Source organism: Podarcis muralis, chromosome 1 (assembly GCF_964188315.1).
Source record: "Podarcis muralis chromosome 1, rPodMur119.hap1.1, whole genome shotgun sequence".
Classification (NCBI taxonomy): Eukaryota; Metazoa; Chordata; class Lepidosauria; order Squamata; family Lacertidae; genus Podarcis; species Podarcis muralis.
This window is the reverse complement of record NC_135655.1, coordinates 45,423,164-45,436,620: the sequence shown is the minus strand read 5'-3', so window position 1 is coordinate 45,436,620 and position 13,457 is coordinate 45,423,164. Positions and strand designations below refer to the sequence as shown.

Genomic DNA, 13,457 nt, shown 5'->3' with positions numbered 1-13,457 from the left:
TGCAGGTGACTGGGATGTTAAAAATAAATGTATGATTTCTGCCAACATGCAACACACATCAACATCTCAGCCACTCTTTCACACCGTTAATCTACTGACATTTTCTACGATGCAAATTACATTTCCTGTTGACACAAGTGTTAAGACAACCAAGTAATTTTTAACTATTTTCCCCCAGCAGAATGCAAATAAAATGACCTCCACATTTTATACTCAAATGTAACCCAATTTGTTTTTTATAATCTAATCAATACAGTTAATCTACTTCATCTGCACCAAAAATTCAAAGCCATTAATTACAGACTTCTACTATCCTACCCACATGCTTAAATTTAAAGTGTCCATGAAAAACCAAAGGACATGAACTTCACGTTCCACACATTCTTACTTCTTCCTCTTTCTCCCCCATTTATTACTATTTTTATTATTACTTGCTTGACCATGAGCGACATTCTTACTTCCTGAGCACTAAGGGTGTGGTTTGAATTGAGAAAGTGTGCAACAACTTGGAACTGTAAAGATATTCTGGCTAATGAAATCAATTTCTACTCCACAACCTGAAATTCTAATCACAATTTGTCTTTCACCAAAATTCGTTGGGATTATTATTGGTCTCAAGGATCCAGTCTTAAGTTACTTTGAGCAAAGCTATCAAAACTTTGAAGTTGCACCTCATTTAAATCAACACACCAATTGTTTTCAAGGCTAAAAATGTGATCTTCTCTTTGAAACCATTTTATATCATTAGTTGAATAGTTTTGGATGGGCCCTCACCTTTCGAGGAAAAGGCTACAAAGCATATAAAATGAGCAAAGCATAATGACTTCAGAGACAAACAAGGCACTTGCAAGGCACTTAGAGACATTAAAGCAATGGCGGCGGAGGAAAGCAGCATTGCATATGTAGCAAACACCATGAATGTACCCAAAGGACACACCTTGAAACGCAGGAGACTGTGGTGCAACTACAGTGACTGGTTTTGTCATAGGGGCAGAGGTGAAAGGGTCCTCCGATGGTGTGCTAAATGCATTTGTAATCTGGGAGCACAGGGAACTAATGCTATCCGCTTCTCCTTCAACCTCAGGAACTGAAAATAAGAATAAAAATTGCACAGGAATGCAGTCAACTGAATGCACAGGGCACATTCTTCTCTCCTCCCCCCACTCACATGTTTCAAGGGCTATGCAATATTGGATCAGCCCTAATTTAGCAATATCTAACAACCCCCCCCCCTCCCCAAGTACTAAGTGTTTAATTCATTCCACTGTGCAAGCACATGAATTAAAATATGCCAACTTAAACCACAATGCTCATGGCCCAGACATTCGGACCATACATTTCTACCTCTGAATGTGTTCCATGTAGTTCAAACTGTAAAGGTATTTAACAATAGTAAATATTATTGGGCTAGGTGTGTATAATACAGTGGAACCTCGGTTGTCGAGCGTAATCCATTCTGGAAGACCGTTCGACTTCCAAAACATTCGACAACCGAGGCACAATTGCCAGTCGGCAAAATCCATTTAAAAAATGGAGAAACACGGAAATATTATACAGAGGAAAGTTGATAGAAGTTAAGGTCACAATGTAAGTACACTTTGGTGCAGAGCAAACAACAAAATTGGTGCCTGACACTGACATTTCAAGAAAGAAACAGTGAAGGTATGAGGGGTAGAGGATCATAACATCTCTTTACAGAGATCTCTCTCAAATGTGGTGATCAAGTGAGCTCAAACTGCATCCAAGTGTACTAAGGACATGGGGATAAATTTTGCCCTACCTGAGTTTTTCATGGGGAAGTCACTCTTCCTCTGCACCGTTGAAGGGAGCTCATTTATTCGCAAAGAGAGCTGTCGTTTAAATGGGGACATCTTCTGGCTAAGAGCAGGGAAACCTCTGAACGAGCCTTGTCTGGCTAGTTGCTCTATGGGAGCGTGTCTTCGTGGGATAGCATGGGGGTTATTTGACTCTTTGTCAGCAGAGGATGCAACCTCAGCACTAGGAGAGGTGGGGGAACTTGGTGATGGGGCTGTATTGCCCGGTACAACACTCGACACCGCCGCTTTCACATCAGTTTCAACTGCGAGAAAAAATAGCAGGAAAAAGTTAACACAGGAATATTGGCTAAATAGACCTTTTTATCATTGGGTTCTTCAGAGATTTTTTTAAAATTAATTAAAAACAATATGATAACTTCCTGGATAGATAGATAGATAGATAGATAGATAGATAGATAGATAGATAGATAGATAGATATAGATAGATAGATGATAGATAGATGCAAAATGCTATTTTTCTACAGTAATTGTTTTTTGCATTTTTATCATGTCTATTGGAGAGACAGTGCTCGGTGCAATTAACTAGCCTCTTAATCTATCCAGGTTAGTTTAGCAAACATTTCAACGATAATAATGACTTGTTATGAATTCCATTTTCCGCCTTCACTGCTACTGCTCTGTTGTTTCAAGATCAGGATGGAGCAAATCGCCTCTCATCTTGACACACTCTAAATGGGGCTGCCTTTGAAGACTGTTTAGAAATGTCATTTGGTTCAGACTGCTGCAGCTAGGCATCTTATGGGGGTATAGGGATGTAGGACTCATGTTACTCCCCTTTTGTAACAAATGCACTGGATACCTATTCCTTTCTGAATGCAATTCAAAGTCCTCATTTTTACCTATAAAGACCTAAATGGCTTGTGGCCAGATTACCTGAAATGCCTCCTCCTCCTCCTCCTCCTTCCATATAATCTTGCCTGAGAACATAGACCTTTCACAGAGGCCCCTCTCAGTGTCCCTTCAGGTATCCATAACATATGACAGGGGCATTTCTGTAGCTGCCCCCACCTCTGGAACTCCCTTGAGAGATCTGCACTGCTTTCACGGCTTGCGTTTAGGAAGGCAGTTAAAGCTGCTGCTTTTAATCAAGATTTTAAGCCCTCTGAAATACTCTGCTGTGGGTTTGGTTGTTTGCTATTGTTTATGCTCGAATTCACTACAAATGGCCCTCTAGAGCTGGATTTAAGTCTTTTATCTGTTTGAACATTTCATAGACATCACACAAAATAATAAGCCATTAATGGCATAGCCATTGATCTGCCAGAGATTTGACAGAAATGTATAGGGAGCAATTCAGTGCTTCGCTGTTTCAAAAATCCTATCAGTTTAAGCGTTCTTGCTTTCCCAATGGAATAAGCTTCCCTCGCATACTGTATTGCAGTTTGCCCCAGTCCCCCCCCCCAACAAGCCAATTTGGGGTAGGTTGGCAAGGAGTGGAGAGAAGGGGAAAGCCCCCATTGCAGTAGTGGAAGTCCCTGCACAGGCTTCCACTAGCAGGACCAGGTAGTAGAATCTGGTCTTCAGTGTGTCGTTCCAGATAATGAAACTAAAATTGCAAACATCTTATCAGAATATTGTGTTCTACATTAAGCACTTTCCAGGCATATTTGAATTAAATGTGGTGAAATAAGCAACAGTACGCCAAGATATGGGACAGAGAAGCTCATTTAAATGATTTGTTCGAGAATAGCTCCAAGACCTGCCACCTTCTTCCACTTCTTAATTTACAGACTTCCCAACTGTATTGGTGCCTATGCCCCACATACCTCTAAAGGAAACTAACAATTTCAGTCATTATTTAAAGGGCTGGGTGGGGGGAACCTAATATGTAGGGGGCAAATACATGTCTACGAAGTCAAGAGTGAAAATATGCCGTATTTTTTGCCCCATAGGACGCACTTTTTCCCCTCCAAAATGAAGGGGAAATGTGTGTGCGTCCTATGGGGCGAATGCAGGCTTTCGCTGAAGCCTGGAGAGCGAGAGGCATCAGTGCGCACTGACCCCTCTGACTCTCCAGGCTTCAGGAAGCTATCCGCAAGCCTTGCAAGCCCGGCAGGAGTTCCCGCGGGCTCACAAGGCTTGTGGGCAGCAGCCATGTGCGCCCGGCGGGAGGTCCTGCCCGGCGTGCGAGGCTTGGGGCGGCAGCCTGCCGCCCGAAGCACGGGGAGCCCTCCAGAGGGCTCCCCGTGCTTCAGGCGAGTGTCTGCAAGCCTTGCACGCCCGGCGGAAGGTCCCGCCGGGCGCGCGAGACTTGGGGAGGCAGTCTGTCGCCCGAAGCACGGGGAGCCCTCCGAAGGGCGCCCCGTGCTTCGGGCAGGTGTGCGCAAGGCTTGGGGCGGCAGCTGCGGCTGGGGGGGGGGGGAATAATTTTTTTTTATTCATTCCCCCCCCCCAAAAAAACGAGGTGCGTCCTATGGGCCGGTGCGCCCTATAGGACGAAAAATACGGTAAGTGTACTAAAAGATTATCTGCTCTATCTTGTCATGAAGATGCAACCATTGTTTGAGAGTCTATGTGTTAAGACAGCTTCTATTCTTAACCAACTAGGTAAATCATTATTACTTTTTCCAAGATCACTGGCTCTGAAGTGTTGCAGGCCATGAAATCTGCAGGTGCTCCTTTAGTATTTAAGAAACCAAAGTATTAGACTAGGAGTGGCAAAATTTTGGCCCTCCAGAGATCGCTGAACTACAACTCCTACCTGTCCCAGCAAGAATGGCCAAATGGCAAGGGATGATGGAAGTTGTAGCACAGCCCTTTCTAGAGGGTCAAAGGTTCTCCATGCCTATATTAGACAAATCAAGCTCAGAAACACGGGAAATTAATGAGTTACACTAATCCCTCCTCCTCAATCTAACTCGCAGAATACACAACACACTATATCTCTGTTTCTGCAAAATCCAAAGCTCTCAGGAGCCTACTGAGGATATTTTAGGTCCAAAACCTTATCAAAAGGTATAATGAAGTTATTTTGCAGTAGGGTTCATAATCTCACTTTTATTTAAAATGACAGGCCAGGTAAAATGGTAGTTTGATTAAGAACTTCCCAATAGCCAGACTTGTACCCCATTACCTTTTGGGTCTTGTATCTGCCTCATGCCTTCCTCTCTTTCTGCTTGTTCAGTTGCTGTAGTAACCCTGAAAGACCCCTCTCTTGTGAATGTGGTTCTGCTGGCATCAAAGGTGGCAGTCACCCCACACTCCTTCTCTCTCTTTTGCTTTCGCTCCAAGCAGGCTGCAAACGCACAGCCAACTGCATGACTCAACCTCTCTCCCTGAAAAGATATTGCGTCATTTAGAAACCAAAATGGAACTACATATTTCCTCCAAACATTGCCAAATGATAGCTGGCACTCAGTGCAAGCTTCCCTTCTCTGTAAAAATTCTGGTCAGCAGAATTCAGAACTATTACATCCAGATAAAGCACAGGTTATGAGAGACATGAGACATACACATGGATTAAGACTTTAAATATATATATTAGCTGCCAGGTGTTAATGCTGTTCAGTCAGCTCATATACTGAAATGTTGGTGCTATAAAATCCATAATGCAGATACTGTACAATTTTAAAAAATGGCAATTCATGCTCTGTAAGCACATTAGGTTCCTTGTTTGTATTAAGAAGCATACATGATTTACACTAGCTACAGCATTTTAACATTCCAGTTTCAAATATCTGAGCCTGTTGAATGCACTGCTCTTAAATGACAAAATTGCCACAAGAAAGCTAAATTTCTCTAGACAAGTGACATAATTTGGAAATGGCCTCTTGCTTTTTTGTGATCCTAAAAGCAGCTTACCGTGTCCTTTACAGCCATAAAGCAGTGACATATCCAGCGTCGTGTTGTGCCATCTCGACAGATGTAAGAAAATGCCCTATCAAAATTCCTGTCCGGAGCACAGAAAGAAACCTTCTCTATTGTCTGATCAACTATAAGGTCCTAAAGGAAAAAACCAAGAAAGATGATATAAGAAATTCAAATCATTACAGGAGCATGGAATATACCACACAGTACATTTCAAGATTTCCTTCTTCCCACTATCAGATTAATACCAAAGTTGTACCTTTCAGTCTGCCAGATATATTTGCTTTATATATTTCCACATATATACTACATATTTAAAGGGGTGACTTAAAAAAACAACTTTGGCTTCTCTTCAAAGCTCTGTGCAAGTGTATCCTCAAAATTATTGTACTGATTGGAGATTCAATGTTTGGAGACCTGTACTAATTCATCCAACCACCAAGGGGCAATATTACAATCAATTTCCCACATGAGCTGAAATATTACCATCAAGCATTATAGAGTGTAGTAGCAGAGTTTAGAATAACAGCTTTAATATTGGCATCTTTAAGCTAAGCTGTTTATTAAGCAGCAACTGGCTCTCAAGCATCCGTGGCAAAGTTCAGCTGCATTTTAAAATAGTTAAATATATAACATCAGCAGCTCTAGAGAGTTTAGTTTATGGAAACAGAGGTCAGGTGAACCACTGGAAGCACAGGACTTAAATCAGGTGTGGGGGAACTTTGGCTCTTCACATGCGGCTGTAGTGCAACCCTTACCACTCCTGCCAAATGGCCCTGCTAGCTCAAGCTGATGGGAGCTAGAGTCTAACAAAATCTGAAGGACCATAGGCTTCTGATTCCTGACTATTATAAACTATAATAGTAAGAGGCATAATAACAACACCACTTGACTTTCATATAAGGGCTTAAAAGGTAAAGGGACCCCTGACCATTAGGTCCAGTCGTGACCGACTCTGGGGTTGTGGCGCTCATCTCGCTCTATAGGCCGAGGGAGCCGGTGTTTGTCCGCAGACAGCTTCCAGGTCATGTGGCCAGCATGACTAAGCCGCTTCTGGTGAACCAGAGCAGCGCACGGAAACGCCGTTTACCTTCCCGCTGGAGTGGTACCTATTTATCTACTTGCACTTTGACGTGCTTTCGAACTGCTAGGTTGGCAGGAGCAGGGACCAGGCAACGGTAGCTCACCCCATCGCAGGGATTCGAACCGCCAACCTTCTGATCGGCAAGTCCTAGGCTCTGTGGTTTAACCCACAGCGCCTCCCGCATCCCCATATAAGGGCTTATGTGCATTCAAAGCATTTCACATACATCTTCAGGTCAAAAACCAGATATGCACATGTTTGCTAAAGATGCCGCTGCCAATTGGGGGTGCTGGGGGGGTATTTTGTCATTAAATTTAGTGGGGTGGGAGTGCAACCCTCCGCCTCCCTTGCCTTACCTCTGCTCTGCTACTTTTAACCCTCTGTCCCTCAGGCTGCCTCAGATACTGAAAGTTAATAAGGGAAGGGGGGGTGTCTTCAAGCAGAATTCTGGGAAGGCAGCCAAGAGTCGCTTCCCCTCTGTACTCTTAAAAAAAATGCACATAGATTCTTCATCTCCACTTTACGATGAAAGTGGCAAATTAACGTTTACCAAATCTGCACACATCTGGTTTGGGCCCTCAGTAGCCCGTACAACAGCTCTATATTGTAAGTGGGGAGCTGAGAATGGGGAACATCTATACAGCAGGCTCACGCCCAACATTTGAATCATTAGCTTGCCAACTCGCATCTTATTCTCTTTCACTACGCAACACATCAAATTGACTCTGAACCTGCATGGGGCTCTGGACTTGCACAGTGGGTATTAGTCACATGTATAAATATAATCATTGCTGGAACAGTTTCCTTACGCTTCAATGTACATCATTTCCACAGCTGTCCCTGGGATGCAGCTGCCTTCCACACTGACACAGAGGATCGAGGCAGCAGAGAGACAGAGTTGTATCATCTGTAGCATCCCAAACAGTGCCACTACAGGGTATGATCCATCACAGAACCTCCTTATAACTGACATTAAATGGCAGCTGCAGCGGAAGCACACCTGTCCTTGGTTGGCATTATTCCCCTCTGCAGATACCTCCATATATTACTACTTTTTTAAAAAGGGGGGAGCAGAGAGCAAAGAACATAGGTGACCCCCAGCCTACTAGAGTCACTGGCAAGACTCCCTCTGATCTCTGTGTGCTTACTGGGGAAAGGGACAAGTTGGGCTGCCAATTTTAAAAGAGTAACTGTAACCCTCCTGCAATAAAACAGGATGGCACAAATATCACGCAAACATCATTTAAAACTAAAAATAGGATTGGACACATTTGGGTATTCAACTAAAAAGCCATATGCAGTTTTTAAAATATGCACCTTCGGGCTACGAATTAGCATATAAAGCGATATACAAATCATTAATTTTAATGCTCTCCCTTCAGTAATGACTTAGAGATATTTTAAAGATTGAAAACCTTGATTGAGAATTAATCTGAATTGCACTGGCTTCTAGAGCCTTCAAATAATACCTTCCTCACATATTTTATTCATTTCTCACTGCAATATTTTATTTTACTTATTTTTTTAATATTGCCCTTCATCCAAGGATCGCAGGGCAGTTTACAATATAAAAACACAAAAATACACACCATAACAAATGTAAAAACAAACAAAAACAAGAATTCTCACACAGATTTTCAAAATCTTAGGAGGCAGCAAGAATGAAATTCAGATCAATCACATATCTGTATGCAGTTTAATCTCTTTCAGCTTTTCTGCAGGGACAGAAAGAACAGGATGAAACTGTTGCCTTCTCCCTATTTATTGCTATGACAAAAATCCCTTTTCAAGCAAACAAAGCAAAACAAGAATTCAAAGGACCTAAGTTCACAAAGGCAGAAAAAGCCAAATAAAATTTGAGCCACATGTAATTAGCATATTTCATTCGCTGAACTAGGCATGTATGAAGTTATTAACACCCTGCAATAGAAGAAGCAGTGAGAACTACAGTGATTATCTGTACAGTTTATGATGGTTCCAAACCCAGCAGTGTCTAACCTTTGTTTTCTCATCAACAACTCTGAGTCCATCCGCTGAAACCCACAGGACGGCTTTAACTGCCTTCTTTCCGCTCTTGCAGGGAAGAAAAAAAAAAGAAACACAGTATTACTGCTGTGCTGTCAATAAGGCTGAATGCAGACTTCCTCTTTCCAAGAAGCACAAAAGTCAGTGTGCAGATGATATCCAACTTCAGTAGGAGTGCCCAAAGCCAGATATTCAGACCAAACAACAAAACCTCCAGAGAATCAAGCTGAAGCCAGCCTTTCAAGAACACAATGCAAAAGGAAGGGGGGAAAGAATAGAACAGGATGAGTCAAGTATGTTAATACATTCAAATAAAGGCAAAGAATTCAAGCTTAAATTCTTTACCTGTTTAAACACCAAATAAACTGTCAGTTAACACTGACGCTTAAGGAGTTACACCACAAGTAGCCTTTTTGATGCCAGTTTTAGCAACAAGCATTCTGTCTTCCCATCACCCCAATGTTCTGTCCCGTGTCTCATGCGGTAGCACTACCATCAAATGTGGAAGTACTTTACAGGATCGTAGTCAGCATAGGATTAGGGAAGTAGTTCCATTTCTCCTTGCGAAATGGAACTTTTGTCCCGTCCCCCCCCATATACCCCCTAAATCTGTTCCATGGGCTCTTCCATATTGGGCAAAAATATTCCAATTTAGTTTAATTTGGTTTGATTTGTAATAATTTGGAAAATTAATAAAAACAATTCAGAAAAAAAGATTCCTGCATTGCAGTAGGTTAGACACTATGACCCTCAGGATCCCTTCCAACTCTACTATTCTATGCAACTTTCAAATGACCCATAATGTGTGCGTGTGTACTGTATGCATTCGCTGGCTTTGACCGGTCAGCTAAACTGGGGGGGGGGGGTAGCTGAAGGGTCTCAAAGCCTTCCTGAGTTAGGAACTTCCCCTGCATGTGAAGAAAGGCTCTGTAGGATTGAGCAGACAAAACTAAGAGTGGTCCAACTGTTAAGAAGGCCATTTCTGCACATAGTATAGAGGGAGTTGAGGGGCAGGTGGGGCTTATCAACCTGGAAAGGTAGCCCATCTAGCAGAAGGGAAACACTGATCCTAAACCTCCACTGCCTGCAGGATATCTTCAGGAGAAGATAAGGCTAAAGAGTAAACCCTAGGACACTTGGATAGTGCCTTGTATGCCTCCCTCTGGCAACTCCTGCAGCGAAGCTGGTGCCAAATGTGTTGCTCTGCTTTCCTTTGGACCACATCAGCAAGGCTGAGAGGGGGGTCTTGTGGTCTGGGCAGTCCAGGACCTCCATACACACTGCCCAGGCTTGCGCCCCAGGGAGGTCACTTGGGTGCTGCTAACGCAGCAGTTTGACTTCACTCCCAGAAGTGCACTCCATCGTCTCTCCAGACGGATGGATGCCAACAATTGTGTTTTTATGCTCTGTAAGACATCCTGAGTGGGCTCAGCTCTAACAGTTAGCCTATAAATATGTGAGTGACTTATGGGATCTTTTATTGGCTAATCAAGAGGGCAAATACTTCAAGCCCCAACAAAATTCCTGCTACAATTCCCATTCTCAAATGTCCCAGGGCTATTGCCTGAAGCCTGTTCCCTTCTTTGGAGATGCGGCAATCCCACTATCTAGGAGTGGGTTGCAAAACCCCTCTGACATTTTAGAAGGAAGCATACATATCACTATTCCTTTTTCCATTTCCCCTTGTCAACAGAGAAGATCTCACTACTGATACCGGCCTAGGGCTAATAAAGTTCCTTACAGCTACCCTATTAATTGTTTGGAAGAGTCCTAGAGACTAACTCCACTCCGTGACACTGAGAGATTTAACCTTTTATCCTATAACATATAGCTTAGATTGTTTAACGTTACACTAAATAACAAATGCTAAGATTATTGCAGCCATATTTTGATGTGATGCAGTTTAGCTGGTCATGTTCTCCATGTATGGTATTATAATCTAAGCAACATTTATGATTTTAAATACTGTTTATTTGGTATTTCCCATAAAGAAGGCTGATCGCCGAAGAATTGATGCTTTTGAATTATGGTGCTGGAGGAGACTCTTGAGAGTCCCATGGACTGCAAGAAGATCAAACGCATCCATTCTTAAGGAAATTAGCCCTGAGTGCTCACTGGAAGGACAGATCGTGAAGCTGAGGCTCCAATACTTTGGCCACCTCATGAGAAGAGAAGACTCCCTGGAAAAGACCCTGATGTTGGGAAAGATGGAGGGCACGAGGAGAAGGGGATGACAGGACGAGATGGTTGGACGGTGTTCTCGAAGCTACAAACATGAGTCTGACCAAACTGCGGGAGGCAGTGGAAGACAGGAGTGCCTGGCGTGCTCTGGTCCATGGGGTCACGAAGAGTCAGACACGACTAAACGACTAAACAACAACATTTGGTATTTCAGTACAAAGTGTTTGTTGGGATGAACAGGAATGGGCAAGCAGTTCAGATTCATGACACACCTACAATTCTTGAGTTCACAGAAGGATACGCTTAGTTTCAGGGCAGGGGTGGTAGTGTTGGCATTAAGACAATTTGAAGTGTCATACTAGATGTGTAACCTGTCTCACCTAGATGCCTTAACACAAGCATATGTTTAATACTTGAAGTAAGATGTAGCTATTGATTCATAGTTTTAAAAATGAGTTTTTGCCAAAAGTTCAGGATAGTATTATGAATTTTTCTTTGATGGTTTAATAGTGGCCTACCGGAGCCACTACTTATTTCTTCACTTGAGACATGCAAAGAACATAGACTGAACAATTGGACGGCCTGGATTGATACAGTGACTAAAATACTGAGCTAGGGATTCTCACTTTGAGATTCATCACTGCCATGAACTCATTAAGTGCTGTGGTATATTTTCAAAGGAGGTAGCCAACTGGTCAGCGCTCACAGCAGAAAATGAAAAAATAAATAGCCCAGTAGCACATTCAAGACTGCGGAAAATGTATTGTTATAGGATTACAGGATTGGCTTAGATGATATTTTAGGTCTCCAAGCTTGTGGTTTTCTATCTGCATGTTAGGATTCTAGGTAGTGATTAGAAGTGATGAAACCAGTGAATGACCCTAGCAAGCAAGCCTCTTAAAGATCCTTTTTAGTTGGTCAAGAAGTGTGTGTTGTCTATAGTTTACTACCTAAGCAGCTATGACAAGAGAAACTGGTTTCAAGGATATAACAGTATTATTGTGTAAGCTTAATGGATTACCAAGAGTCAAGCTTCTGGTGATGTGGACTCTAGCCCAAAAAAGTCTGTGCCATAATAAATGTGTTAATCTTTAACAACTCTCTCCATTTCCCAATGTTATCCTAACAACAATCCTGTGAGGCAGGTTAGGTTGAGATAGTGACAGGCCAAGGTCTTTTGTGAGTTTCATGGGAAATGTATTCCTAGTCTCCTAGGTCCTTGTCCATTTGCAATCCCTCCACCTTATTCCACATTCGGGGGGGGGGGGGAATATAGAAGCGAATAAGTTGGAGGAGGGGAATAACCCTTTCCCATAGGTCTGTTATGACCTTTAAAACTAAGCAAGGAAGGAAGTGTGTGAACAGTGGCAAGTAATTCATGAGGAACCTTGCTCCTTGCCTGACATGTGAGGCTTTCCCACCCGTTGCCCTTAACTTCTGGCATGCTGCAAAAATGTCTGGCAGCAATTGCAACTTTCTCACCAATTTCTCAAGGCAGATTGAAAGAATTGTGTCCTGGCATAATCGTATAGTAGATGACACACAAATAAGTATGGCAACACAGACAGTTAATGTACAGAGAAACACAGCTCTGAATGGGTGTGGTACAGCCTTTTATGATCCTCTGCTTGCTGTTGTCCACTCTCTTTCAACCAGAGACAGGAGACAATGCCAGCATGTTCCAGAGATTTATACTCAGGGGGTTTTGTAAAGAAAATATTTTTTAGTTCTCTCTGTTTTTAGTTCAATTTTAAATGCCAATATTTTTTAAATTACAGCAATTTTCTAGCAAAATAAATGCACATTTAATTATTTAAAATTAAGCTTAAAAACACTCTCTCTCATGGTTTGAGCTCATTCTGTCCCCCCATCCCCCCAAAAACCCCATTGTTGTAGTTGTTGGGTTTTATAAACAAGAAAGTTATACCAATAAGTATACCAAGTTTTCTCATGTTATTTGTATATCACAAAAATAGAGTAGTAAAAGTGGAAAGATATCTACAAGATATGTTTCATTATTAGTCAATGTATGAGTTTTTAATCCTGCCCCCTCCCTTAAAGGGGACTCCTACCCATGTTTGCTTAAATGCAAATAGAAGTGTCAATGAGTACCTTAACCAGGTGGTGTGATTGTTCAAAGCTTCCATTCACATTCAGATTAAGAGAGGTAGAAGCTCCCTTTAGACCTTCTCTGCTCAACACAGGAAGGCCTGGGACTGAGCAGGCAGGGAAGGGCTGTTTGGGCTAGTGCCAGCATGTGCAGCCCTATGCACTCAACACCAGTTGCTATTTCCTGTTCAGACATAATGTCTGAATGGGGCTCCTGACACAAGGCAATGCTATACTGGGGATGTAACTCCTTACAGCACAAACACAATGAGGCATTAAACTTACTTTTCCAAAGAAGCCTTTGAAGAACTTCCTTTCCTGGAGGAACAGGGGGGACAAGTCGAATGCTATTACTGTAGGTAGCTAAAGTGTCCCAGGGTTTTAAACCAACACATACATACAAAAAATGGGGA

At 42.5% G+C, this 13,457-nt stretch overlaps 1 protein-coding gene across 6 annotated transcripts in view; it reads right to left on the bottom strand.

Annotated features, from left to right (window-relative positions):
• NUMB (NUMB endocytic adaptor protein) overlaps positions 1–13,457 on the bottom strand; it is a 60,731-nt gene that overhangs the window by 5,750 nt on the left and 41,524 nt on the right. For 4 of the 6 annotated variants that reach the window (XM_028724409.2, XM_028724448.2, XM_028724429.2 and 1 more), the window contains exons 4-9: positions 13,330–13,362; positions 8,728–8,802; positions 5,640–5,780; positions 4,912–5,113; positions 1,781–2,080; positions 938–1,087 (exon numbers count right to left, since the gene is read on the bottom strand). In XM_028724409.2, coding sequence (XP_028580242.2) covers positions 938–1,087; positions 1,781–2,080; positions 4,912–5,113; positions 5,640–5,780; positions 8,728–8,802; positions 13,330–13,362 — 901 coding nt within the window. The remainder of the gene's footprint in view (positions 1–937; positions 1,088–1,780; positions 2,081–4,911; positions 5,114–5,639; positions 5,781–8,727; positions 8,803–13,329; positions 13,363–13,457) is intronic. The other 2 variants (XM_028724439.2, XM_028724457.2) reach the window with 1 other exon arrangement.